Source organism: Rousettus aegyptiacus, unplaced genomic scaffold, assembly GCF_014176215.1.
Source record: "Rousettus aegyptiacus isolate mRouAeg1 unplaced genomic scaffold, mRouAeg1.p scaffold_m13_p_3, whole genome shotgun sequence".
NCBI lineage: Eukaryota > Metazoa > Chordata > Mammalia > Chiroptera > Pteropodidae > Rousettus > Rousettus aegyptiacus.
The window spans coordinates 43022450-43048201 of NW_023416306.1; the positions used below are offsets into that span (position 1 = coordinate 43022450).

At 35.0% G+C, this 25752-nt stretch overlaps 1 protein-coding gene across 2 annotated transcripts in view; it reads right to left on the reverse strand.

The window, feature by feature from the left end:
* Positions 1-4028: 4028 nt before the first annotated feature.
* The window catches only part of GDA (guanine deaminase), a 76926-nt gene continuing 55202 nt past the window's right edge, over positions 4029-25752 (reverse strand). Inside the window, exons 8-14 of one of the 2 annotated variants that reach the window (XM_016150053.2) lie at positions 24858-24965; positions 23023-23120; positions 20610-20677; positions 13652-13798; positions 10254-10384; positions 9092-9119; positions 4029-8220 (exon numbers count right to left, since the gene is read on the reverse strand). In XM_016150053.2, the coding sequence (XP_016005539.1) occupies positions 8150-8220; positions 9092-9119; positions 10254-10384; positions 13652-13798; positions 20610-20677; positions 23023-23120; positions 24858-24965 (651 nt within the window). In that variant the 3' untranslated portion in view covers positions 4029-8149. The remainder of the gene's footprint in view (positions 8221-9091; positions 9120-10253; positions 10385-13651; positions 13799-20609; positions 20678-23022; positions 23121-24857; positions 24966-25752) is intronic. The other variant, XM_016150042.2, reaches the window with a different exon arrangement.

Here is a 25752-nt window from a genome sequence, read left to right on the forward strand (position 1 = left end):
TCATAGAAGTGTGGTTGTCTCTGCAGAGGCCACTTACTTGTTTAAACAACATCTCACTCTCCTGGTATGACCTGGGACTGCCATGAGTGACTCGTGCCCACTACCTTCACTGAAGAGAAACAAGAGAACTGTAAGTGGAGGCCGGTTTGGGGTTTTGAAGGTTGCCAGGTTTCATCACAGATGCCCCTATACCTCTGAGAAGACTTGGGATAGGGAGGCGGCCAAATGTCTGGTGAAGCAGTTTATCATTTATTCATTTATTTAAGAAAAAAAAAAAAAAACACTTTATAACCTGTTTCTAAAGCATTCAGCCATCACAGAGGGTGGGAAGCCAGAGAGGATTTTAGTCTGGGTTCTTTGATTTGTAAGTGACAGAAATAAAGCTGGCAGTAGCTTAAGCCAACATACATAATGAGGTACCCACAAAATGGCAGGGTGGTAGGAGCCACAGCAGCCTTGGGATCTCCTGTGGGGTCAGCGAGCTGCCCTACCCAGGAGCTTCTTTGTCTGTCTCCAGTCCTAGAGTCAGAGAGCTCTTGGTGTTTATGGACAGGGTTGACCCTCTCAGGTTTCTCCTTGTGGCTACCAGCATCACCTTCCCCACAGCTGGGGTGCGGCCAAGCAATGTTTGCTCATGAGATATCTGCCCCATAAATGGGTAAATGACCCATATTGCATGTGTGGCTCACAGTTTCTGGACTCAGCCAGTGTGGCTTTTTCTCTCTTCAGAAGCTCACACCTATGACCACACCTGGTTATTGTCATCACCGGGATGTCCCTCTTTACTATATCCTAGCCTGACCTAACCAAGGTTATTTATTCCTAATAATACAGATTCATGGGCCCACGTCCAGACCTATTGAATCAGAGTCTTCGGGAAGAAAGGCTTGGAAACTTTCATTTTGAATCAACACCCCTCATGACCTTTATTGGGTCAGTCTCCCTCATTCTTTTTTTCAGAGGTTGAGTTCTTTATGATGGCTGTTGTTGCTCATGCTTTAGAATACCCTTTTGAGAGTCCTCATTTGGAAAATCGATTCCTATTCCTCTCAGCCCAGAGGTCACTTCCTCTGTGGAGCATTCAGCGCTATCCTTTGCCTCTGTTCTTCTCACCCACAGTATACCCAATACATCCCAGCTTTCCCCTCTACGACCCCTTAGTTCTCTATACATCCGTCATGAACTTAATATATTGACTTGTCTGCTTATTTCCCTCATCTATCATCCCAGATTGGGTTCCTCAAAGACATGAATATTTTTAACCCTGAAAATTGGCCTGTGCCTAATATCTAGTGTGTACTCAACAAAATATCTCTCGGATGAATAGTTTAAAACCTCATGATTGGTAAATTAAAGTTGCTTAATAGGCTGTTTTTTATGCTTCCTGCATGTATGGATTTCTATCTTTTAAAAAGAAGCAACAATTAATTTCAAGTATTCAATTTTACCAACACATGAAAAAACATAAGAGAGCAACCCGACTGATTAATTGCGATTTCTTTTAGAATCAATATTGCCATGTTAAGTGGTCTGCAGTACCACAAATGATATTAAATGAAGATTTTTGTATGCATTTCTATTGACTTCTTTCTTAATTTATTTGGGTGGCAATATTATAGAGAACACAATTTTGTACATATTTCTACATAACGGATTTTGTTCCTCTTATAAGTTATAATACTTGCAGGAGATTTCACAATTGTCCTGGATATCAAAAAATGTTTCACTAAGCTTAAAACAACAACAACCACAAGAAACCCAAACTCCATAGTTTATTTTTTACACTCATACAAGTAAATATGAGATTTACTGGATGCATAGCTTATAGCATGCCATTGCATCATGCCAGGATATGTTTGTGATGTGGAAGAGTTTGTTGTAGTTTTATAAATTAATCCAGAATACATAATTTGCCAACTCTGATTCATCTTCATGGTTCCGCCAGGAGGAAAGTGTTCATGAATTCAAAGAAGTGTGTGCACTGCTTTTTCTGAGCCTCTTACTTATCTTTTGAAATAACAAAAGCCTCTCATGTCTTTATCTGTTTATGTACTTCGGTCAAGGTTTTCAAAGTGCTTTTCAATCACAAAGCCACCCTTGCATTTGTTCCCAAAGTCAGGTGTGGATGAAATCAGCTTATGAAAAAAGAAAAAGAAAAACAAATCTGTCTAAAGTCTCTCAGTTGCTCCAGGAAGCAAATTTAGAAATTAAAACAAAACAAAACAAAAAACATACACAAAAAACAAGAGTAAAACTCTTCTTTGAGTTATTCGCTTATCTGTTGTGGCTTTATTTGACAGCAGTGAAACAAAAGTTTAATTTGAAGGGAGTGAACAAGATTAAAAGAACAGAAATTAATTTCACAGTGAAGCTACAAGTTTCCATTTTAAAGCAAGTGTATGAGAAAATTTTGTCATCTGATTAAATGATAATCTTTCTGGGGCTTTTATTTCTCTTATGCTCGATTTTACTACTGTGACTTTGAGCTCTCTTTCTATAGTTAGAGGAATGAATGTTTGCTTAATTTTTTGTAGGGATATGTAGAATCTAGGAAACTGAGGCGTGCCCATATCACCTAAGAAAAACTCCATGACATCTGTTCATATTTTATCACTATTTACATTGGGGCAAAATCATGTGTGTGTGTGTGTTTTCTGAGTTATCACTGAAAAATTTTTAGTGACCTATCTCTCTTCCCATCCCAAAATAGGAAATTAACTAATATAGAAGCATGAAAAACTTAAGAAGTATGACAAATTTAATGTAATTTTACAATGATGTAAGTAAGCTTGATGGTAAAAGGAGATAAATATGAATTAGTAAAAGCATTAATTACACTTTAAAATAATGTTCTATCACTTTAAAGAACAGAAACCACTTCCCTCATCCCGTTTTAAAACAAGATTTAAAAAAAACAAAACCCTGCTTTTCTTGGTGACAGCTACTTGTGGGTCCTGTTTCTTTGACTGAGTGGCCTCCTCATGGAGTCTTGAAAAAAAAAAATGCCACAGGCCCTGTTTTGCTACTGGCAGGTATTTATTTTATATCTAAACCTTGTTTAATTTAAATGCTGGATTTAGTACCATGCAATAATTTGCATGTGTCTATTACAGAACTCACACTGACCACATGTGCAAATTAGGCACACATTATTGCAAAATTTTGCACATAAAAATTCTCTTTTGGGTATTTTGACTAAGTAGTTCTTTAGGGGGAAAAAAAAGGTGCTTAATAAATTGCTCAGAACATTGAGAGTGAATTTATAGACAATATCTACTACTCTCTTATGCTTCATGCTATAAATAAAAAATAATGAACATAATAGTACCAAAAAAATAAGATTTAATCCTTACAAAATATTTTATGTACAGAGAGATCCATAACATCATTTGATTTAGATTCTAAAAAATAAACTGATAAAAATACATTGAAAATTATTTTTGTTTCTGTTCAGTCTGCATTCATTTTAAAATAATAACTACCACATTGTGAGCATTCACTTTGTCCCAGATGCTACCTTCAGTGCTGGATATGTATTATTTTACTTAATCCTCATGACTCACATCATGCCCAAATCACAGAATGGAGCCATGGAGACTTAAAGTATACAGCTCAAAGAACACTGGAAACTGCTTCCACGTGTGGGTAATGGCCAATTAGAGGTTTGAGAAACCATTTTGGGAAATCACTATCAGCATAAGAAAATTAAACAGAATAAAATAGAATAGAACCGAACAGAATAAAATAGTACAGAAAATAGCTCAAGGTATCACTGATAGGGAAAGCATTATTTTGTGAGACTTCTTTTAAATACACAGGTACATATGAATGTGTGAATTAATTCTTAATGTTAAAGGATACTTTTCACTCTGCTTTATGGCTTAAATATATATGTATGTGTGTGTGTATATACATATATACACACACACATACATATATATGTGTGTGTGTATATACATATATACACACACACATACATATATTGTTTTTGATTTCAGCATAGCTAATATATATATGTGTGTGTGTGTGTGTGTGTGTGTGTATAATATAATATATATATATATTAGCTATGCTGAAATCAAAAACAATAGCATTCTGATTCTAAAGGGTTGAAAATTGTAGCTTAAGTTTTAAAAGCTATGTATAATGACTATCATAGGATGAAGGATACATATTGGCCCATAGTTAATGTTCTACTTCATTTTTAAAATTCATGTTAAAAGGAGATTAATTCCCCTTCTATCAGATTGATAGAACTCAAAACAAAAAATAATATAAACACAAAAATCTCATTTATTTATATCTAAAGCACAAAGGAGCTCACTCAGCAGATGAACAATAAGCAAATCATACAAATATTGAGAAAAAATGTCTCCATGAATACATACACATATATATTCTTCAGAGCAGCAATCAAAAGTTCAACAACATGAGATGGTTTTAGATAAAGAATGCTTTCTGACAGGCTTTTGAGTAGGAAACATACAGGTAGACTACTGCCACATGACACCTGGTATTCAATCACTTGAACCCCAAGGACTATGAAAGCCATCTTGGGATTTATAATTAGTTTCATCGTTAGCCTGTTTGACTTTTGCATTTTAGTAAGTTTAGACTTGATTTACAAACTAACCCCTCAACGTTTGATGTCTCACATTTTGGGCTGTGGGAGAAAAGAGAGGAGAGGCTGGGCATGAAAACATGCATTGGGACCAATGCTAGGGTTTCCTAATAGTGTCTGTTCATTTTTGCACTTCTTTCCATGCTTTTCCCTTAGAGACATTAAAATGTGCCAGGGTTCAAAGTCATACTAAATGGCTAGGTAAATGGAAATTGCAAATGTCTCCTTTAAGCCTCAGAAGATAAAAAAACAACTTAAAAATTCACAGTATTCCATACCATTTAAAAATTATTTTAAGCCATTGCCCATAACACATTTATTAGTCCATCTTTTAATAACTCAGAACTCTCTTTTTAAACATGTGATTCTTTCTGGCATCATCATCAACTTTAAAAATAGGGCAACAATGTAAAGATGTCCAGCAGGCTACAGAAGCCCCGATTCTGGATATCTTCTGCTGTGTGTAACACAAGGTGGAACGGATAGAACGTGCCTTCCAGCTTGCCTTTAAGGTTTTCCATATGTCTGGTTCTGAGATAAAAAGTAGGAAGAGTCTGGGAGTGAAGATTCAAAATGTATTGCTGGATCTCACACCCATCGTTTCCTCTCTGACATCTCAGCTATAGCTGCCGACAAGGAGATTCAAGGGCAGCCCTCAAAACCAGCTAAGCATAACAGGAGTGTTTTCCCACTGCTTTCTTTTCTTTACCATGCAGAATTCTCACAGAAGTAAAAAAGAGAGTCAGTGGGTTCGATGCTGACAATATGAACTTAGTAAGACCTCCTCCCGGCACAAAGGAAGTTTGCTCCACGATATTCTCTTGGATTCTAAAGTCTTCAACAATGAAATCAGAGAAGAAGCTGGGAGAATAAATAAGGGAGCAGAGTCTTTGTGGTCTCAATTTACAATGACAACCTCTCATGCTCAAATCCCACGTTTCACTCTCTTTTGAAAATTGAACGCACTTTAGCTGATTAACCTGCTTTTGTGTTCTGGATGCAAAAATATTTTTTAAATGTATGATAGTCAATCCCATTAAATACGTTTTAACTTGTTAAAGTGTATTCCATTAAAAATAGCATGAAACCTGAGGCAAATAGTACAGGGTGTGGTGAGGGGCCCCAATAAGAAGTTTTAATTCCTTCTTCCCTGTCAGAGAGCAAAATATTCAAACACAAAGTGACAAATAGATTGCCTCTCCAAAATTCAGAAAGTCAATTCACATTAGGCAAAGGCAACATTTCAAAGTGCAGAACATCTGGACACATATGGCTAATAGTACTGCAAAAAGCATATGCAACATTCAAAAACACAGCACTTGTAGAAATAAAGCACATAATTTCTAAGTGATGCAGGGAGTTCAAAGTACATGTGAACATTTCAACACATTCTATTTTAATAGAAAAGATATTCAGGTCTTAACATACTATTAGGGATATATTTACTGTTTGATGAAGTGGTTGTATATGGCCATTCTTCCTGTTTTTGATGCTATACTTACTTATATTTACTGCATATCAATCCTAAATATAAATGAAAACTGATATTCAACCTCGAAATGTACACCCTTAAGGAAGGTAAAAGTGTAGGATCTTGCAAAGGCTGGGAAAAGCTGCTGCCTATTTGTGGATCTTCACATCTCATCCAAATTCTTAAGCTCACTCATGTCTGTTAGACACCAGGTAACCAAGTTCCTTTGGCCCGGACTGGGAGATAGAGCAGAAAACACTTGTCGCCACTATAGAGAAATGGAGAGAAATTTGGCGGGCATCTTTGACGTGGTTCAAGTATTAAGAATTCTGGAAATATAGCCACTGAGACTAGAGGTTGGATTTACCGAGTTCCATAATATCTTAAATATTCAGTCGTTTTTTAAAAAGTAAGACCAAAAATTTGTTCCGTCTTTTGGTGTAGTGTATACACAATCAAATCTAGAATTGTTTCTTCCAGGAAAAAAAAAAACTGGGCAAATTACTGCTGAATTAGTATAACTACATGAGAATAAAATTTATAGTATGAGAGGAGAAATTTTGTTCTTAGTTCTGTAAATATAGAGTTAACTATGTAACATGAAGTTCTCTTCTATAAAGGAATAATGAGTCACATCTAATCCCTATGTGTTGTGACATATTTAAAAAATCTACTCTTTTTCTTGCTAGTTTACAGTATTTAAATTAAATGAAAAAATATCATATTTAAATAACATTCACATCAATATTTCTTAGGGATTTATCATAGTCATAATTTGTTTTTAATTCTAGGTTATAGGAAATAACACTAATTAGTTAAGCAGCATAAAAATACTCTTTCCTTTATTTAATGTCCCTGATGTCTAGTATGGATTAAGTCCTATTAACATAAACATGAAGTGGAATGTCTATATATTTTTTATTATATTAAAATTCTAATGTCCTGAAATTATTAGAAATTAAAAAGACAATAGGATAAAACTGAAAAACAGAGTGCTTTCAATATGCAGGTTTAAATATTTCTAATTATATTTCTTTTAATGGGATTTGTCCTTCATTTGAAAGTTCTAACAGGTTGATATCTGGGTATGAAATTTCCAGCGACTATGGCATAGTTCTTGGGGAGAATCGGTCATCGCAATTAAACACTTCCTTTTAGTATTGACAGTTCCTGAATGCCCAGCACTTGCCCCGGTTTATAAAGAGTTTAGTCTACACAACAGTTGAGTATGGGGTGTGTTTCTCTTCTAATAAAACTGAAGCAATAATAGCATCACACAGTTATACACTAAGATGATTTAAAGTACACAAAAATACAACTATTTATGCCATATAGTTATATGAATAATATTCCTAAGAGACTTTAGATCTTTAATACCCACTTCTGTCAAACACTTTGAAGCACAGAATTATATTAAGAAAGCATGTGGCATTCAATTTCTGACAATTCATCTCCAAAGAAGGCAAAGCACAACAATAACAAGTCTCTGAGATGCAAATTTCATTAAGCACAAATTTCCAGAATACAAAGTCAATCTAGAAACAGGTTTTAAAACTCAGCAAGTTCTCTTTTTTAATCAGTATGCTCAGTATATAATTTTCGATCACAATCTGAAGTGATTTTTCCAATTTTTGTTCATAGTCTAACCTTTTTCTCCCTCATAAAAATATACTCACTGGTTCATTTTCTGTTTCCAGTTTTCACATTTATTTGCTCAAAATGTTTAACCTCATAGGAACATCTTTTCTGTCCACATTTCCAAATATGAAGTAGATTTTACTTAAATCTCATAAGAACACTACTAGTAATAACATTCCCTTATGTTTGAGCTTAAAGTAAATCTGAACAGCTCAGAAGGGAGAAATTTTGAATCGTCCCAACCAGAGAGCTGAGAGTTAGTGCAACTTCCTTCGATTTGTCAAGTGAATACTGTAACTAGACACAGAAAGAGATAGTCATCCCAAGAACAAGGTACTATTTTTTGACTTTCTAACTCCGCCTGGGCACAAGCGAGATGCAGAACCACGTTTTCCCAGAACTGCTGAATGCCGAGAGCCTTAGACTGAGCTCGAAAAGGGAACCACCTGCTTGCCGCCCACATAAACCTCCTCAATATTTCGGTCATCTCCTGAAAGAAAAATCAGGGAATCATTTATAAAGTGCTTCCATGTCAATAAATATTTTAATTACCACTGGGAGAGATTTAAAAGCGAAACACATTTCTAAGAGAGAAAAACAAAACAAAAACAAACAAACAAAAAACCTGCCTTTTTTTCCCCTCTCAGATTGTTTATAATCTGGGCAGGGAGGCACAACCAATAGAAGAGGCTGCATCTAATTTGAATTCTGCACTAAAGGCAGAAATCGCATAAAGTTTTGTCGACCCACTATCACTGTCCTTCCAGCTGAAGTGAGGGGTTTATGTTTCCAGTTCCAACTGTAAAGGAATACTTATCTTTATACCCCAGAATCATACTAAGCATGGTGAGATGAAGGGCCAGCAAGAACTGAGCTCCACAAGAAATGTGTCTCTCTCATCTCAAGTTCATTCAGGAATCAGAGGTCACTCAACGGAGTGGGAGGGCCAGAGTAGAATCTTCTGCGCAATTTATTTCTTTCTGAATGCAACTGTATGTGAGTACTTGAAAAAGCATGTGGGGTGAGACTTCATCACATACATATCACAAATACAACATGGTAGCGCAGCCTGAGGAGTAGAGAAGGAGTGTAGGAGAAAGGGACAGGATGATCGCTTCCTCTTGGCCTGCCATACCTCAGTTTAAAATTTATGACTGTATTTCTAGGGGAGCATGCGCATTTTAAATAGTGCATTTACTGTGCCATAAATGGGTTTCATACTGAGGAATGTTAAAAAAAAAGAAAAAAAAAGAAAAACAAATGATCACACATAGGGCTTAACATATGGTGTCATAAATTCAAAGAACCATACCCAAGAAAGACAAAGATTTTATTTAGCATAGAGATATATTTCTACCTACCTAGATAGAGGAACTTCTGAATAATAGCCTAAAATGGAAAATAAAGATAATAATAAGAAAGAATATTTTGTCCATTTAGAAAAGTAAATTCATAGTCAATAGTGGTGGGAAAAGCTAGAAATAGAAATTAATTTCTTAATAGCAAAATCTACTTTTATTAATAAAAAATGGTCTTTTGCTTAAAAAAGAATACTGGGTATTAACACATATTTATCTATTGCCTGAAAGTCCCTGGTATATCACCTTGAAATCTTCAGAAGAAAAGTGTTATATAAATTGAATAAATTAATGTAATAAAATGATTTAAATATTTCAAGAGGTGTATAATATAAGAAAAATGACTGGATAAATGGGACTGAGCCTTATTCCCAGAAATCCACTCTGCAAAAGAATAAATAATATGAAAATATAAGTGGTATCAATTTCAAATAATCCAGTATCTTTCTTCTAAAAAACCTCAGTACATTATAGTTAGTATCACATTTACTTTCATAAATGGATCGATTTATAAATGGTCATTTTTTTAGAAAAACTCAATGTCTTATACAGAATTGTTATTAAAGTAAAAGGACCAATTTATTTTGTACATAGGAAAACATTTTATGATAAAAGAAAAACAAAGTAATAAAACTTATTTTCCTATAATTAAGAAAATCAATATAGCATTGTGGTCAAGAGCCCAGCCTCTGGAGGTCAAAAAGTCCTAGTCTGGAATCCCAGCTCTGTCTACTAATTACTAATTACTAGCCATGAGTTCTTAAATAAATTATTTAACCTCCATTAAACCTCACTGCCCCATAAATTACATGGCAATATCGATAGCACTTACACCTCATAAAAGTTATTGTAATGATTAAACAAAAACGATGTATGAAAGGTTTAATGCCATGCCACCTAGCACGGAGCAAGTGTGTTCAATTATGGCTTCTTATAGCCTAATACATTTAAATATACAAATACATTCAAAATACAAATATTTTGTTAGTAGCATTTTTGCTAACATTATTGTCATGAAATTATAACTTGAAATAATCTATCTTCCCTGTTAAGATTCTCCCATGTTCCATTAAAATGTTTTAGCTTCTTTTTTTTTTTTCTATAGGGAAGCTATTTTGACTACTTCATGAAATAAATGCCTTTTGATTAACTTTCTTTTACTTACCTCAGAAATATCACCAACAAAATCTCCATAAAACAGGTCAATGGGAGAGTCAGATGCTTTGGGGTTGATCAAGAGGGCATCAAATTCCTTGCCCACTTCAAAGTTTCCAATCTCTCTATCCAGCCCCAGGGCTATAGGGTGGAATAAATTAATAAACAGTCAGCACTTTAAGCCATCAGACCATGTCAATGTCCCAGTTTGTAAGGACAGAATTTGCCAACCTGTCACTAGAAAAAAAAAATAGTATGTTAATAGTGAAGCAGGAAAGCTCTCTCATTCTAATAGGTCACCAAAACTTTGACTTTCAGAAAGCAGAGTAAGCACGAGGAAAGTAAAATCTGAGAATTAAAACAGTTCCCTTCATTACCATGATCATAATTCTGATGGTGTCTCTCTATTTCAGTGTACTTCACAGTCCAGCTGGCCTGATTTTCATTCATCCCTCTGAGAAACAAGACAATTGACATAGTATCTTTCTACTTTTTCCCTTCTATTCTCCCCACCAACACTCCAAGTCCTTTTCTTGCCCTTTTTGTTCTTTTTGTTCTGTGAAATAGCTGACAAGATTTTCATGGCAGTGAGAACCTCAAATAAATAAATAATAACCACTCTTTTGCACATTTGCCAATGCATGCATATCCATCATAAGTTCTTTAGTTTAAATCCTTTGAATAGAAAAAAATCACTTCTGAAAATAAATAGATTCTCATAACTTAGAGTCCCAATCCTTCTGAAAGCAGACCTACTTCTTCGTAACCTCAATCATTTTCTGGTTTTCAGAGAGAATTGTGTTCTAAAATAGGGTAGAGGTCAATAATGTCTATTGATTGGATCTATCTCACAGCTAGAATTCATGTTCCATAAATATTCGATGCTGAAGAAGAACATCTCTTATTTTTATGGTTTAGTTTCAGAAGATGGGGGTAGTTGTCTTTCCTGGTCAATGAAGGCATTGAATCTAAGGCTCCTTAAAGCCTGTAATTTAAGTAAAGTGTACACCACTGAGATATTAAATGGAAGCATGCATAAAAGGAGGGTCATCAGCATTATTTATTTATTTTTTTACATGTATTTGTTGCATTCTATCATTGTTGGGATATAGTCCAATGTGAAAATATTGGATTGCATATTCCTGTAAGATAATGTCTGATACATTATATTTCTATGTATGAATATCCAGAAGTCTTTTAACAATACTCTAAGCACTGACTTAGAAATTTGACTTGTTCTTAAGAAGTTATTTAAAGAGCAACTCTTTTATTCTCAGAAAAGAAAGATTTTTTTTAGCTAAAAACTTATTATAGGAAGACAAAGGTACAAAAATAGAGATGTTAAAAGCAGTTAGGTGACTTCTAATTCTGTTGGGAAAGACTGAAGTTAATAAAAAATCACTGAAAATTCTCCTCCTTCACTGATTACATTCTACTTTCTGCCTTTGACAAAAGCATTTCGAATATGAGTTTTTAATGACTATTTTCAACATAAAATCATTGTCTAATAGTCCAGACAACCAGCTTCATTTGCCAGAGTTTGATTATATGTATAAACTAACTAAACTATTTGTTAGAACCTCGAGAGTTCAAGCATGAACTAACCAAAAAGATGTAATTGCTTTTGGTGAATTTATAAATTGATCTAAATTCAGATTATTGCAGAGAAGCCAAGCTGGACTGGTAAGCAACTGCAATGCATTTCAAAAAATACAGTTTTGCTGCCTTTAGAGCAAATGCTGGTTTTTAAAGGCAGATTATACACATCTTGAATATAAAGGCTATGGTAAGCTAGGAAGATACTATACTTTAAACACAGATCCATTCATTTCATTTCACTCAGCATCTGGCAGAGACACAAGTTAAGGAAAAGAAATTTTATAACCATGAGACCAGCGGCTCAGAAAATAGATTTGAAAGCTATATAACAAAATAGAAATGATTTGGTAAGCACCCCATTTGGCTTAATCAGCCACAGTATCCTGATGAAGCGACACATAGAGTCTAGAATAATAATAAAAACACTATTTAAATACAACTCATTTGCATGAGGAAAATAAGATGGTTGACTAATTGTTTGAACTCAGATGCACAAACATAGTGGGGGTGGGGGTTGAAAGCATCACAGTTGTTAAAAGAATGGGTGATTTGAAATGTGGAACTTGAAACGAAATCCTAAAACCTAGGAAAATGCAAAGAGCATGACCTCTACTTGTTTTTCTTAAAAGGTTCTTTATGGCATTCATCATAGCCCAGAACACTCAAAGAAGAGCCAAGAAGTTTCTCTTTCTAGGTTACTCTTGGTATCCACCATCTTCCATTTCTAAGACTTAGTGTATCTATCACATATCAACATATACATCCATAACTGTCTCTATACCTATGTTTTTACTCCTCACTCGCTACCCAAGTTTTCATGCTGTGTTTGCTATCTATCACCCATCCAGATTATACCATAATACTAAAGCGGCTGAAAGCAATACAATTACCAATTTCTATTTTTTTCCATAAAAATACAGTTACATGTGAGAACTGGAAAAAGCTCATGAACAATATTTACATATCGACCAACTATTATTCCGTCTTTCTCCATTTAAAGAGACTCGGGTAATCAGTGTATTTAAATATATAAACAAAATGCATAGTCTAAGCTGGGATTTTTACAAGAAGATATCACAGCCGAAGAGTAAGAATCTACACAATGGCAAAAGATTTTCCGATTTCTAATCATGGCACTCTATAGCTTGACAACTGTGTAAGCCTCCCTCAGTTACCTTATTGGTAAAAAAAAGAAAAGAAAAGAAAAGAAAAGAAAAGAAAAGAAAAGAAAAGAAAAGAAAAGAAAAGAAAAGAAAAGAAAAGAAAAGAAAAGAAAGAAAAGAAAGAAACAAAGAAAGAAACAAAGAAACAAAGAAAGAAAGAAAAGAAACGAACAAACAAACAAACAAACAAAGAATAACAATTGTTGTGAGGTAAGTAACAACATACATAAAGTATATTGCATAGTGCCAGCTCAGTAAGTCTTGGCTATTATTTGTACTATCATCATCATCATTACCATCATCACTCAGGCCAATAGAGAGCATGTTACTTGACTCAATGGAAAACTGATTATTTTAAAAATTTTTGTTATGTATGTGAACAATGCGAATATCCATTAAAACAATATGATAATTGTGAGTTGAACATCTCTTCTGCCAAAGACAGGGATCTTCTGAAAGAATGATGTCTATATCACATGCTTGAAAATGTGCTTGACTTGCTAAGTTTTGGGTATGCTATGTGAGAGGCAACAGTCATAAATATTGGATGCCTGCTGATGCCACTAACATGTACCTTCATACTGCATCCAAGGACACAGATTGGCATGGTTATACATGTTAAAGAGACAAATAAAATGGTTATTACCTTGGCTGCCTCCAAGAGTAGCTAGTCTGAAGACCTCCTTGAGAGTGAGACTTTTCGCATTTATATTATTAATTAAAAGGGTATTGGAAACCATCACTGCTCTTCTGATAGCGTCAAGTATGGAAGATGAATAACCACCAGCCACATCTATGGTAGATAAAATAAAGCCAAAACAGTAACTTTATGAGATAAATGGCATATGAAGTATAGCAGGTTCGGTATGTTTTTGTTTGTTTTTAGTAACAAATATTCAGTCTTTAATATACTTCGAAGAAAAGATCTTATCTGTAAACACAGAATAGACACACGTTAACATTTAAAGGAATTCAAAACCTCCAATCATTAACAATGTATTAGTTTCCTAGAGCTGATGCAACAAATTACCACAAATTTGGTGGCTTAAAACAGCAGAAATTTACACTCTCACAGTTTTGGAGGGCAGAAGTCTTAAATCGAAGTGTTGGCAGGGCCACGGCCCTTGTAAAGGCCCTAGGGGAAGAATCTTTCCTTGCTTCCAGTTTCTAGTGGCTCTTGGCATTCCTTGGCTTGTGGTAGTGTAACTCCAATGTCTGTTTCCATCTTCAAATGGCCTTCTTCCCCTTGTGTCATCATGTGTCTCTCATTTTCTGTCTCTTACCAGACATTCATCATTGGATTAAGGACCCGCACTAATTCAGAATGATTTTCTCTTGAGATCCTTAACTATATCTGCAAAGATCTTTATTCCAAATAAGGTCACATTTACATGTTCCAGATAGACATCTTTTGGGAGAGAGTTGGTGAGAGAGGCACACAATTCAATCCAGTAGAGTATGTACAAATGGTTAATAAAGTTAAGAGAAAAAACTCTTATCTCTGACTATTCCCAAAACTTTCCCAAAGATTGGTCAACCGTGCTTGCCTAATTATAAAGATAATTTAAATAATATAACATGAAATTTAAAATAAGCTTAGTTTTATGCTCTAATAATCTGTCCTACCTCTATTCTAACTCAGATGAGAACTTTGAGAATTAAAAAGGCACTTATTTATGATAAATTTAGAGGAAGAGCTATAAGAATGAACCGATATATTCTGGAAAATTAGTATAATAAATTAGCAATGCTGATGTAGACAGCTTTATATGTTCGTTGGCATCATCTGATGAAGAATGAGATTTTTAGTGATTTTAAAAATACACTTTCTCAACATCTTTCAATTGAAATACTACCTTTGACAAGAATAAACATAGGAGTTACTAAAAGACTGTATAAAAAATGTCAAGTAAGTTAGCATGTTTTATCAGAGAAAGAGTATAGCTAAAAAAATACTTTATACTTCAAGGTTTCTTTCTGTCACATATATTGCAATATATATCTGTGTGTATATATGCATATATAGCAAAAGTAATAATAACCTACCTATGAAGTAATAATCCTAGATTGTAGTTCAATTTTATGTTCACTGTCTTCCACATCTTAGATAAACTTGTATAAAACTTTTCCCCACCTCTTTAACTCACCCCACCCTCCGCCCTCACTTCCACCTATGACCTATGGATGTTGCCGTTTCCCCTGAAGAACTGGATCTCTGAAGGCAGGGAGTCTCCTCCCACACGCTTGGGGCGTGCACCTGGGGCCTGGCCCACCTGGGGTATGGTCCGTGGCTCCACCTGGGGTGCTGAACCCAAGACCTTCTGCATGTAAATCAGACGTGCTAACCAGTACACTACAGAGCCAGCCCCAGTATAAATTTTTTTAAGAAAAGCTTTTCTTTAACTAGAATGGTATTGCTTGAGGATCATTCACTTTCCTGACAAGTTTTATTATATCTATTTAAGCTATTCATTCATTTTATTAGCACCATATATTAAAACTCCATTTTACCATAGCATCGAACTAAGAAAACAAATAAGATTTGAGAATAATACACATTAAGCTTTGAAATACTTTGTCCGCTGCTTTTTCTTTATTTCTAGAACAAAGAAAATGTTAAATGTAAAGGCAGAATGAAAATGCTATCACTATATGGTATGAAAGCATGTAAAGATTAAAAATATATTTCAAAATATGTGGATAAAGACTGGAAAGAAACACACACATGCACAAAAGCAGTGCTGTTATGATGGTGTGAATATGAAGATTTAAATACAGCTATAAAAACATGTTTTAAAAAATAGGAGAGAAAATAGTATTTTTCTCAATATTTCATTAAAACCATCCATGTAGAAAGAAGAAGAATAGGTTAGGAAACAATGCTATGCAATTTATTGAGAATCTTTGCAAATTGTCTTGTTAGATTGCTGCCTTATATGATGATTTAATCATTCTATATTCTTCAGGTTGTTATGTTACTAAAGCAACTTTCAACAAAGGAATTATACGGTGCAGATCAAAGAATAAACCCTGGACCACACAAACCATAGTATTTAGTCATACTTCTCCTCTTCTAAGAAACTTCATTGTGATTGTAACTTCCTGACCTCTGCCCTGTCAGATGAGTTCAGTGGCTTCAACTTCCCTCTGCAACACATTAGTGCAAGTAGAATCCCTGCTTTATCATATAACAAGAGGCAGCATGATGGGGTGGAAAGAGAAACAATGAACATCACATCTTATCAACCTGGTTTTAAACTATGGATTTGGAACTTTCTTGCTTCGTTAACCTTTGGTCAGTTACTTAGTACCTGTGAACCTCAATTTTCTCAGAAAATAGAAATAACATCACCTGTCTCAACAGTTGCTGAAAAAAAATTCAATTAAGTAAAATAAGAGCTGAGGAATGATTACTAAAGGGTAGAAACTGCATGGGAGAGTGGTTGAAAAAAATGGATGCATTTTCTCAGAAAGTCTGTTCCCAACCCTATGTCCCTCTACCATTGTGAATGGTACTATCATTTGCTTACCAGAATCAATGTAAGAGTCGTAGTATTTACAAGAAAACTCTAAACAAACCATACGGGAGTAAAAACTTGAGCCAGAGGGCAATGAAAAGATAAAAGGAAATGATTTTGTATATGTGTGTCCATTTCTTATGCATTCATTCATCAACATTCACTTACCAAGCACCTTTTATGTGCTTGATTTATTTAAGCACTCACAAACAGAACTTATGGGCTCCATATGCACTAAGTATCTAGTGGAGGAGAAAGAAAAGACATATAAACAAACATTAACTGCAAATTGTGTTCAGTTAGTGATAGAGAAGATAGGGGTGGAAAGCCCATTTGGACAGAATAATCAGAGAAGACCTCATTGAGGCAATGGCATTTAAACTGAGACAAGAATGAGAAGAACTCAGCTATGTAAAAAGAGGCATAAAGGGCATTCCAGGCAAAGGAACAGAATGTGCAAAGGTCATTTGGTAGAAGAGAGTGTGACTTAGGGGATATCCCATGTAAGGAGGAGATTTGGGAGATGAGGCAGGGAGGTAGATGGGTATCAAACCATGCAGAGATTTGTTGGCCTTATAAAGAAGCTTGCATATTTAAAATCCCACTGAAGGATGGTAAGCAGGTAGAGGTGAAATGGTTGGATTTTCATTGCAATTCTTTTGAAAAGAGAAATCTGGATTAGAAGAGCCTAAGATGAATATGAGACCAATTAGGAAGCTAGTGCAGGAGTTGAGGCAAGAAACAATGGTAGTTTGCATCAGGTGGTAGTAGCTAATATGGAAAGAAGGGATATAGTCAGAAAATATTAAAAAGTCATGAAGCTGGGCATTGTACTGGCTTAGACGTGGGAGAGATGTGAAGGGGAAGAGGGTCCCAAAGATAAAGTTCAAGATTTTACTTTGAGAAATGGAATTCTCTGAAAAGGAGAGCCATTTAAGAGAACCAAGCTTAAAAGTGTTTGGGGATATAATGACCTTCGGAGATTCTATGAGGAAGGGTCAAAGAGGAAGGGGAAACTAAGCAATTGAGTATGCAGGTTTGGAATTCAAACAGAAGTCTGAGCTGGATATGATCTGAGTCATCTGCATACATGTGATTGTGTAAAGCCATGGTTATGAATGATGTCGCCTAAGAAGAGTGTACAATATACAGTAAAAAGAGGAGAGATCCTAGGACTGAGCCTTGAGGAAAGCTTTTAAACGGCCAGGGAAAGGAGAGAGGACCTTCAGAGAAGATACAGAAAGGTTGGCAAAAAAAAAAAAAAAAAAAAAAAAAGGAAGGGACACGGGAATAAGTGTAGTTTCACTGAATCTAAGATAAGACTGTTTACACAAAGGAGAGAGTAGTCAACCATGGCAAATATTGCTCAGAAGTCCATTATAATAAGGATAGAATGGTGTCCTTTGCAGTTGGCAGCAAAACAGATCACAGCGACAATAATCCAGAGGAGAAAAAAACAGGGATAGTTACCATGGAGGGTAGGGCGAGAAGCCAGACTGAAGTAGGTGGAGGAATGGAAGAGTGCCTAGAAAGTGGTAGCAGTGTGGGTAGTAGTGAAGAAGTTTTGCTATGAAGGGAAGAAGAAAGGTGGGGCAGGAACCAAAGACGGTCTCTGATCAAGAGAATTTTTTCTTTTTTAAAGCAACCAGAAGATACTAGAGAATATTCGTGTGCTTGTAGGAATGATCCAGTAGGGAGGATATAATGAGGATGTAGGAGAGTCAGTATCCCAAGTAAGTAATTTATTGAGATACAGGAAGGAGAGAATACAGAACATACTCAGGGTATTTTAGGTTTTGCCTTAAATTGGAAGAGAGGTGGAGGGGGTTATTATGAATAAAGCCGGTATAAACATTCTTGTACAACTCTTTTTGTGAAGATACGTGTTCATGTCTCTAGGGCAAATACTCCAAAATGGAATTACTGAGTCAGATAGAGAAGGATATTTAACTTTATAAGAAACTTCCAAACGGTTCTCCAAAATGGTTGTATCATTTTCCCTCCCTTCAGTTGTGTATGAGAGACTACATACTACATACTTCTTCCTTTTTTTTTTTTTCAGTTTCCTTCTTACATTTTAAAAATTTCCTTTTCCATCACAACTGTGATCTTGTCATAGTACCATGTCTTCTTGTATTCCAAGAATGATGGTAGTTTTCTGAAATTCTCTTCTGGATCCTGAAGTAGATCATTTTCAGAGATATGCTCATTTTTTAATTCTTTTTGATACTGTTTTCCTTGTTTTGCAATATTTTCATTAAGCTTCATGTGGGTTTCCCCTATCTAACATTTGAGTAAGTCCTGATCTGCCTATACTTGTTATAGATATGGTGAATGAACAGCTCTTGAACCTACTCTCTGTCCATAGTATCAAGTTAAATAATCTTCTAAAGTCTACAAATGAAGGACCTGTTGATATACAAAGGTCATGTTTAAGAAATAGTGGATAATAGGGAAGCTACTGCAAGAAAGTATGTAAAATTCAACATTGTTCATCAACCTAATAAACAAATACATCATATTTAACCAAACATTTGGTCAATACACCAGTGTTGTTCTTTCTCTTTTAAGCCTATATTTATTAATTAGTAAATGTGCCAAGTGTGTGCTAACCATACCACATGGTTTTTCATTTAAGCCTCAAAACAAGCTTATAAGAAGATATTATAATTTTTGTTGTTAATAGAAATTAGGAAATGAAGCCTAATTTGTTCAATGTCTTATAGCTAATAAGTGACAGTTAAAGCTTTACCTAATTGTTTTAAGCAATAGCTATACAACCTAAAATCAAGAACTAAAAGCCATGTGATGAATTTAAATCATACAGATCAAACTCCTAGAAAATTTGTAAGCAAAATACCTACCTGGTTTGGACATGGGAGAAAGGCAAGCAGACATTTTTGCATGTCTGCTAACTTTTTCATTAATTGACTATAGTGTAACAAAAATTCTTAGCCATTTTTTTTTCTCATCCATTAAAGTTTTTCTGTGAAGGTAAAATAACCAGTTTCCTGCCTTAACACCTGTGACCATATCTAGGTATTACATAATCTCGATGATTCAAGGCTTACATTAGAATTTTTTAAATCTTTTAATTCCTTCGATTTATGTAAAATAGGGAAAACGTCTAAATTGCTTTACCTATTTAAAAATATTAATAAATCTCTTTGTATTATAGTGTATCTTATCAACAAATTGCTTCATATAAAATTAACCGTGACGAGTTATTACAGAAAATGATGAAAATCATTATCAACATGCAAACATCTTAATGCTCGTAAATATCAGGAAGACAGATACATTAAGTACAGAAACTATAAGTCCTTGTGATTCACACCATTATTATTTTTTTTTTTTTAGATCCCTAACACACAATAATAAAAGCAGGCTCACAGTGGATATACCTAGACATTTGGGACTGATGCACACATTCAAAGTGAGTAGCACTGCACACACACAGGAAAAACAGTTAAAATGTACTGTGAATAAAAGAGAGATACGTTACTAATTCATTAGCCACTAACAATGTCCTTCAACCTAGCAAATATCAGACTGCCCATGGGAACAGAATCTCATTTTGTTAAACACTGTTTAAAAGCAAGGCAAGTTCTTAACATAACTCAGAGTTCTCAATGCTGGCATAAGTTGAATTTGTGTTCACCATGGCAAGGTCAAATAATTTTCTTTTGACAGTATTTGTGATGACGCAGTTATCAAAAAACTAAAAACATACAATCTATTAAAGCCTAGCCAGCAGGACAAAACAACAAAAGGGAACAAAAAAAATCAAGGACTTTTAAAAAAGAATCTCTAAAACACTTTAGAAAGACTTATATCCTTTGGAGCCTAGTCTCTGAACAGTAAACACAGATAATAGCTTTTGGGAGGTTAGTGCCATCAAAACGTCGTCCTTTGCATACATCTTCTTACTGCTTACAACCTCACTATTTTATTAGCTCAAGATCTTACTACCAAATAATAAAATTAAAATTGTTTAGCATAGAACTGCAACCTGAAAATGAGTCACATAGAAAGTAATGCACTTATCGGCCATTTTGTCCTGGCTCTAAATGGCAGACCACTGACCTGTTCCCAAACCTATCTTCACATCATGTTCCAGGACTTCCAGCACATTGAGAAGGCCGCTCCTCAGCCTGTTGAGAGAGGAGATGGTCAGAACAAGGAGACCTGTGTGGTTCCAATAAGAGAAGGACATGAACAATAGTGATGGGACATCACTGAAAATTGTATTTCCCATCACATCAATTCTAACACTGCCACGGACACATTAGTCAAATCAGACCATCTGAGTCCTGGAGTAAAGATGGATCATAAAGGAGCTTTACTCCTTGGGGCTGAGGTTAATCTCAAGAGGGTATGAAGAAGCAAGAGTGAGAAGGGAAAGCAGAGGATTATTTGCAAGGAAAAATTAACAAAGCAAAATCTTGTAATTAGTCCAAAAGTCTTATTGATCTTTAATATTGTTTTAACCACCCCATCCTTATATGTTAAGAGATAGGAATTTAAAGCATTGCCTTTCTATATGGAATAATTTGTTACCTTAAGTGAGTAGCAACTTGCAGGATCAAAAAGGGGTTATTACTGAAAATGGGGGTGCAGACTGGTAAATCAGGGCTTGATAGTTCAAATGCGGCTGCTGAGGACAGCAGCAACTAGGCAAGACGGTTCCTGAGCTGAATTCTGGACCTTGTTACCCTGAGCTTAATGGATCTGCCATCTTTCTAAAGAAACAGAACGAAAGTGATCCTTAGAAGTCTGAGAAGATGCAAAGGTCAAAGTGGTCTGCTCAAAGATGCACATAATTATAATTTTCAAAGCCTCAACATACATGTAATAAATCGCTCAAAGCTGGTGAAGAAAAAATAGTGGTGACCATTTAAACCAAAATGTATTCATAAATAAATTTAAATTCAAACCTCAGCTTGCAAAACTGGATCATGTTTTAATTTAGATGTTGTATACCTAACTGAAAGGACGTCATATCCTCCCTTTATCTGGTCACTAGACCATAATTATGGTCACTAAGATTTTCATAGGCAAGATTCCCTGTCATGTGTGGCCACGTTATGTCTGAAAACTAGAAGCCCCTGGAACCTCTCAAAACACTCCAGAAAGAAATCACTGCAGCTCTTGGGCCTTTCTCATACTGCCACTGACATCACTTTTTCATTTGCAAAATCCCTAGACTTTGAACTGTCAGCACCTCCAACTCTTTGTCAAGGCTCTTTTCAGCTGCTAGAGCCTGCTCTGCCCTTATGTGGGGGAAGGTCAGAAGCTCTGGGGAATCAATGCCTCTTTACCCCCAACCCAGCAGTCCTCCATCAATAACTGATGGGTGTTTGGGTATAACTATCCTAGATCCTTCCATCCTTGGGCAGGATGGCTTTGAAGTCTGCTTCATACACTGGATCCCTGAGCTTTCCAGGGTTAAACTCCAGGAGCTCACAGTGGTAACTCAGTTAATGATGTGCTCTTTAAAGACTTCCTTCCCTTCTAGATCTTACCCCCAAAAAGGCATTTCTTGAGATCACCTTCCAAATAAACTACTCGTATGCAAATCCTCGTTTTATGGTCTGCTTGTACAAAAACTCAAAATAAGGGAACACAAGTAACCCTTAAAAAAACCTAAAATCTAGCAGAGGTTAAATAAATTTTTTGAATGAATATATGAATGATCCATCCCAATCTGCCTCTAAGAGAGAAGAGTTCTGTTCTGGGTCGACTGGCACCAAAAATGCGAGTTCCTTTTTGTCTCTGATCCTGGAGCGTAATTCTTAACCTAGAATCCATGGATCAGCATCATGAGGTCTATGAATTCTCTGTAATTAGGTACAGCATTTTTATACCTATGGGTTTATTTCTGAAGATACAAGCCATAGCTTTTATTTAACTCACTTATGGATACATAACCTTTCAAAACATTAAGAATCAGTTATAAATAAAGCTTCTTTACATTCTGGTGAACTACAACATGACAAGGATCCTCCAATGGGAACTAGTATCTTGTCAGATCTGGCAGTGTGACATATACTGCAGGGTGTTGGCTTCTAGTGGCACTGTATCTTTTCTACTAGCTTTTGTGTTTTCAGTAGTTTGCACAACACAAAGTAATGAGAAGTCAGCACCCTCTGTATGGAACACCTGGCTTGTGTATGTGCCCTATTAAGTCCTTAGCTGTAAATTCTGAATGCTATTGGTTTTGAACTCTTCCTATTGTATTTCCAACTCTATTTTGTGCAGACGCAGAAATTTTAAGAGATATAGTGCTCTTCAAATGCATACTCGGCAAAAATGTCCCATTAAGTGCGCTTTCTCTCCCCACTATAGTACAGATACACATCTGTCTATCTAGTTCCTATCCCAATCAAACATAAGTATAGAAAGAGACACTGGAGGAATGGCTGAGAAAACAAAGGCATTTGGCTGCTAATTTGCAACCCAATATTCATGATCTATCAATCAATTATTGCCCACTTACGATAAGTTAGAATTGGGACAATGTGAGATCGATGCTCCTCGTTCCCTGAACACATCTAGTTCTTCTGCGGAAAGGTAGCAGCCATGTGCCATCACCGTCTGGAGAAAAGAGAGTTCTACATGGAGTTTGCCACTTAAAAATGCTTAAGCTAGTCCCAACTCACAACAAGACATTATAGGTACAGATAGAAGCTATGACTTGTCTGTTACCATCTCACAAGAACATTTATGATTATCTGTCTATATAAATCACTCTGTGCAAGCCACATCTCAAAAAGGCCCTTAAAAACATTGGATTACAAAAGTCTCAGCAAATTTGTGGATCTCATCTTTTTTTTAATCTATAAAATAAGGAGGGTTGGTCTAGGTGATCTCCAGCATAGGAGATCTACCCAGTTTGAAGATATTACGGCTCTAGCATCTCTACTTTAGAAAATAACCAAGTAACTTTCTTTTCTAAGTCTAGTGAACGACTGGTGAGGCTGTGTTTATTTCTAGTCTAATCAGAACTTTCTAGAAGTAACCTTCTTTTCTCAGTACATGAAAGCTATGGGAATGATTCTGGAAAGAATCGTTCTTTATTTCTGCTCCTAGTTAGATATAGATACCAATGGTCTTGACACATATAACCAAACACACTTTAGTTATTTCATTACCAATATTTACATTTTCATACAAATTAGAAAATATAATATTGTATAAGCATAGATTCAGAAGGTAAAATTAATCCAAGAAGGCAGGCACTGCACGTAAAAGATACTTCTCTTTTTAATCTTGTTAATATTTGTAGGTTTTTATGAATAAGACTTGACTCTCAAAATTCTTCTCTCTGCACAAAACCTGTATCTAAATAGCTTTCGCCTTTGGGAGGCATGGTTCAATGGCCACAAAATTATTATTAAAATATAATTTTCCTAACCTCTATGCAAATAAAATTAACATGCAAATTGAAGGTTAATTTATTAATCATATGGAAATATATGTAATAGAGGATGAAGATTAAATCATTTACAAGATTTATCCAGAATATTAACCTTTCAAGTTAGTCATATTCACATCTCCATTCACATAGTCCCTAAGAAGTTATTTGCTGTAGTAGTTAAACTCTCCATGCAGTTTGTACATTTTATTGAAGGCCAAGGCCAAACGGTATATCATTCTAATAAGGTCTCTCCTCACTTGTAGTCATTTTAATTACTTTAAAATTGTTTAATTATGAAAACAATACACATTCATATTTTTTAAAAAGCAATTTCAGTGTTTAATAATAAAAAGGAAAAAGTCTTTCTTTTATCTCCTTCAGCAAGAATCACTTTTAACATTCAGTGTGTGTCATCCAGACAATTCTTTCTAAGTAAGCATGTATCCACAGATATATACATGTACATCAAACAATATTGTACTTTCTTCCTTGTAAGCATATATGACTCATTTTTTTGTGAATGTTAGATAAAATTCGAATTATGCATGCTTATGATTAAAAATCCCCCACAATAGGCACTCTTTAATTTTCATATATAATTAACATTCCTATTCATATTCTTTACAGAATAAATCCTTAGAAATCATCTGATAACTCAAAAGAATGCACATTTACATTCAAATAGATACTAACAAAATATTCTGGATCGAATGACATTCTCACTCTCAATGGAGCCTTTAGATTTATTTACCGAGATGAAACTTTGGGCACGTTTGTAAGTATGTATACACACACACACACATAAGCACACTTGGAACCTTATTCTATTTGAGAAGAGCACCTGTCATAGAAGTTTGAAGATTAATACTGAGATTTTAAAATTTACACAGATTATGTCATGATATGCAATTTACCTTATTTGTCAGAAGATTGTTTTTATCATATATATCTGTATAGTTTTTATAACCAGGGTGTAAGGTTTTCGCAGCTTCAATTTCATCACGATTTTCACTTATATGGCTCTACAAGAAAAGAAATAATATTTAAAATTTTTATGCAAAATATCATTAAAAATTATACCTCCTACCTCAAAATGATGTGAATGGTTTCTACTTGCTACATGTGAGACCACATAGAAAGACAATAAAGATCATTCATGTATTTTATTTAAAGCAATTATATATCATATATATAACATATGTGACAAAGAAACTATTAATATGCAGTTACACAAACATTTAATGTTCTAACCCATGTAATGTTTTTCCAACAAAGTCTTTTCAAATTTCAAACTATAGCAGAACAAACAAAAATAAAAGTATTCTTTAAAAAGAGTTAATAACCTTGCTATTTGTGGCTACCTATCTTTTCTGGTGATGGCTGTTTAAGAAGAGTTCAGTGGCCATCAAAAAGACAGGCAGCTTAGTTCGCTCATTAAAAAAAAAAAAAAAAACTGTAATTTAAATAAAGAGTTGAATTTTTGCCCAAGTTCTGATCTTATGTGTATTAAGGCAAGTCGGTTCTTTCTTTTGGGGCTCCTTTTGCCCAAACTAAAAATGTTGAGCTAGATGAGTGATTTTTAAAATTCTTTTAGCCTCGGATATGTTATTCTGATAAAAATTCATACAAATTCAATATGTAAAAAGCATAAACAAGTTGCCTTTCAGGACAAAACAGTGTTGGGACTCTGGAACCCTGTCCCCATTCTGTCCCATTTTGGGGCTTCCAGAATGAGTTCTTTGGCAGAAAACAGTTTGACAATAACTGAGCTAGACAACCCTGCAGTCACTAAGAAAGAACCCATAAGAA